Raw genomic sequence first — 1,418 nt, 5'->3', positions numbered from 1 at the left:
TATGCGGACACTCTCGCTTCGGAACCTCGAAATGGATCACTCTTTATTTTTTAATCAACATATTTCTTTAGTTAGAATAGATATTGAACAATGACATTTTCCAAGAACAGTGTTTCATCGGTCTCCTAAGCACCTTATCAATGTTTACTGTAACTTCAAATTTATTTGAAGCAATCTTTGCGCAAACTTAGTTTTACTAGTCTCATTCTTTGTGTATGCATTCCATGCTGCCATCATATCTTTCATATCTTTATCCTTCTCTTTTTCGGCAGCTGAGAGTGTTTTCACATATTTTTCGAATTCGTCTACCAAGTCGCGTAAATATTCGTTCACACGTTTATGCATCTCTTCATCGCATTCCAAAAAGCCATGTTTTTTTAAAGCATCCCATGTTACCTGCTGTTCCGGTGTAAGTGGATTGATCTTAAAAGAATGAAATCTACTCAAACGATGAGCAACGTTTTGTGCATCCTTTACAAACAAGAAAAAAGTGTTCGAATCAAAATGGTCGGCAGGCAAAACCTTATTTAAAACTTCCTTAGAGTCTGTCACATACTTTCTGAGTGCACTTAATTCTTCCTGCATGGCTTCACTATCAATACTATACATAGAAGGATCAGCAAGCACATCTTTGGCTATTTTATTGGTTCCTTGCAGATCCAAGTTAAAAATATTTAATAAGCCTTTGCGGAGCGCTTCCTCAAAGCTATTGTGACCGCTTGGCACTGCATTTTCACCAACTGATGGAGATATCGTTGTTGTTCCAAGCAGAATGGAATCCACTGAAACGGAGGAAAATGGTCTCGGTAAGCATGAAATAAGCTGAAACCAAACATAGAATATTTATTTTAATTTAAAACCAAAAACATTTTCTGCTTATTTCGCAAACCTGTATTAGCAAGAGTAAGATGATTACAAGGTACGTAGTGCCCTTAAGCATTTTCGCTTTTTGCGTTTTATTGAAAGCGATCTCTCAAGTTCCGCTGCACACTGACTGCTTAGCAAGCTTCCGGAAGCTATTTATTTGCGAAATCGGCACACGACTTGAAAGTCTTTGATTAACAAACAAAACTACATATTTTTGCATACACTTCGACAAAAAGAGGAGGAGTTCAAGGTCTTTAACAGTACATTGTACAGTATATATACTCGCATATAAGTATGAGAACCTTGTTTATGTTCTTATCACTTACGTTTACTTAGAATTAAAACAACAATTTTGAATCTATATAAGAGCATTAGGGTATGCATTATTTCACAAGATGATTTGCTTTCTGAAAACACCTCTCAACTTCCAGGTTTTGCCGTAAAAAGACTATTTAAGCTGAATAGGCTGTAAAACTTGAAAACCTTTAAATTACTTTTTTTATAGAGCGGGAAGTTTTGCACCGGAATACAGTTTTTAAAGGTTGCAAAAT

The 1,418-nt window shown here is 35.8% G+C and overlaps 1 protein-coding gene across 1 annotated transcript; it reads right to left on the bottom strand.

Moving 5' to 3' along the window:
* Positions 1-978, bottom strand: LOC120768564. The gene is made up of 2 exons (XM_040095311.1): positions 890-978; positions 1-822 (listed from the first exon to the last, which is right to left on the bottom strand). The coding sequence occupies exons 1-2, from the start codon at positions 938-940 to the stop codon at positions 145-147; spliced, it is 729 nt and encodes a 242-aa protein (XP_039951245.1). The 5' UTR covers positions 941-978; the 3' UTR covers positions 1-144.
* Between the last annotated feature and the right edge of the window lie 440 nt (positions 979-1,418).

Source organism: Bactrocera tryoni, chromosome 2 (genome assembly GCF_016617805.1).
Source record: "Bactrocera tryoni isolate S06 chromosome 2, CSIRO_BtryS06_freeze2, whole genome shotgun sequence".
Taxonomy (NCBI): Eukaryota; Metazoa; Arthropoda; class Insecta; order Diptera; family Tephritidae; genus Bactrocera; species Bactrocera tryoni.
The sequence above is the reverse complement of the archived record's forward strand: the minus strand, read 5'-3'. Positions and strand labels throughout refer to the sequence as shown.

Coding starts and splice junctions, on each gene's coding strand:
- LOC120768564 (XM_040095311.1), bottom strand. CDS start 940: ATGCTTAAGGGCACTACGTACCTTGTAATCATCTTACTCTTGCTAATA. Junction 823..889: donor TCTTACTCTTGCTAATACAG/GTTTGCGAAATA, acceptor GTTTGGTTTCAG/CTTATTTCATGCTTACCGAG.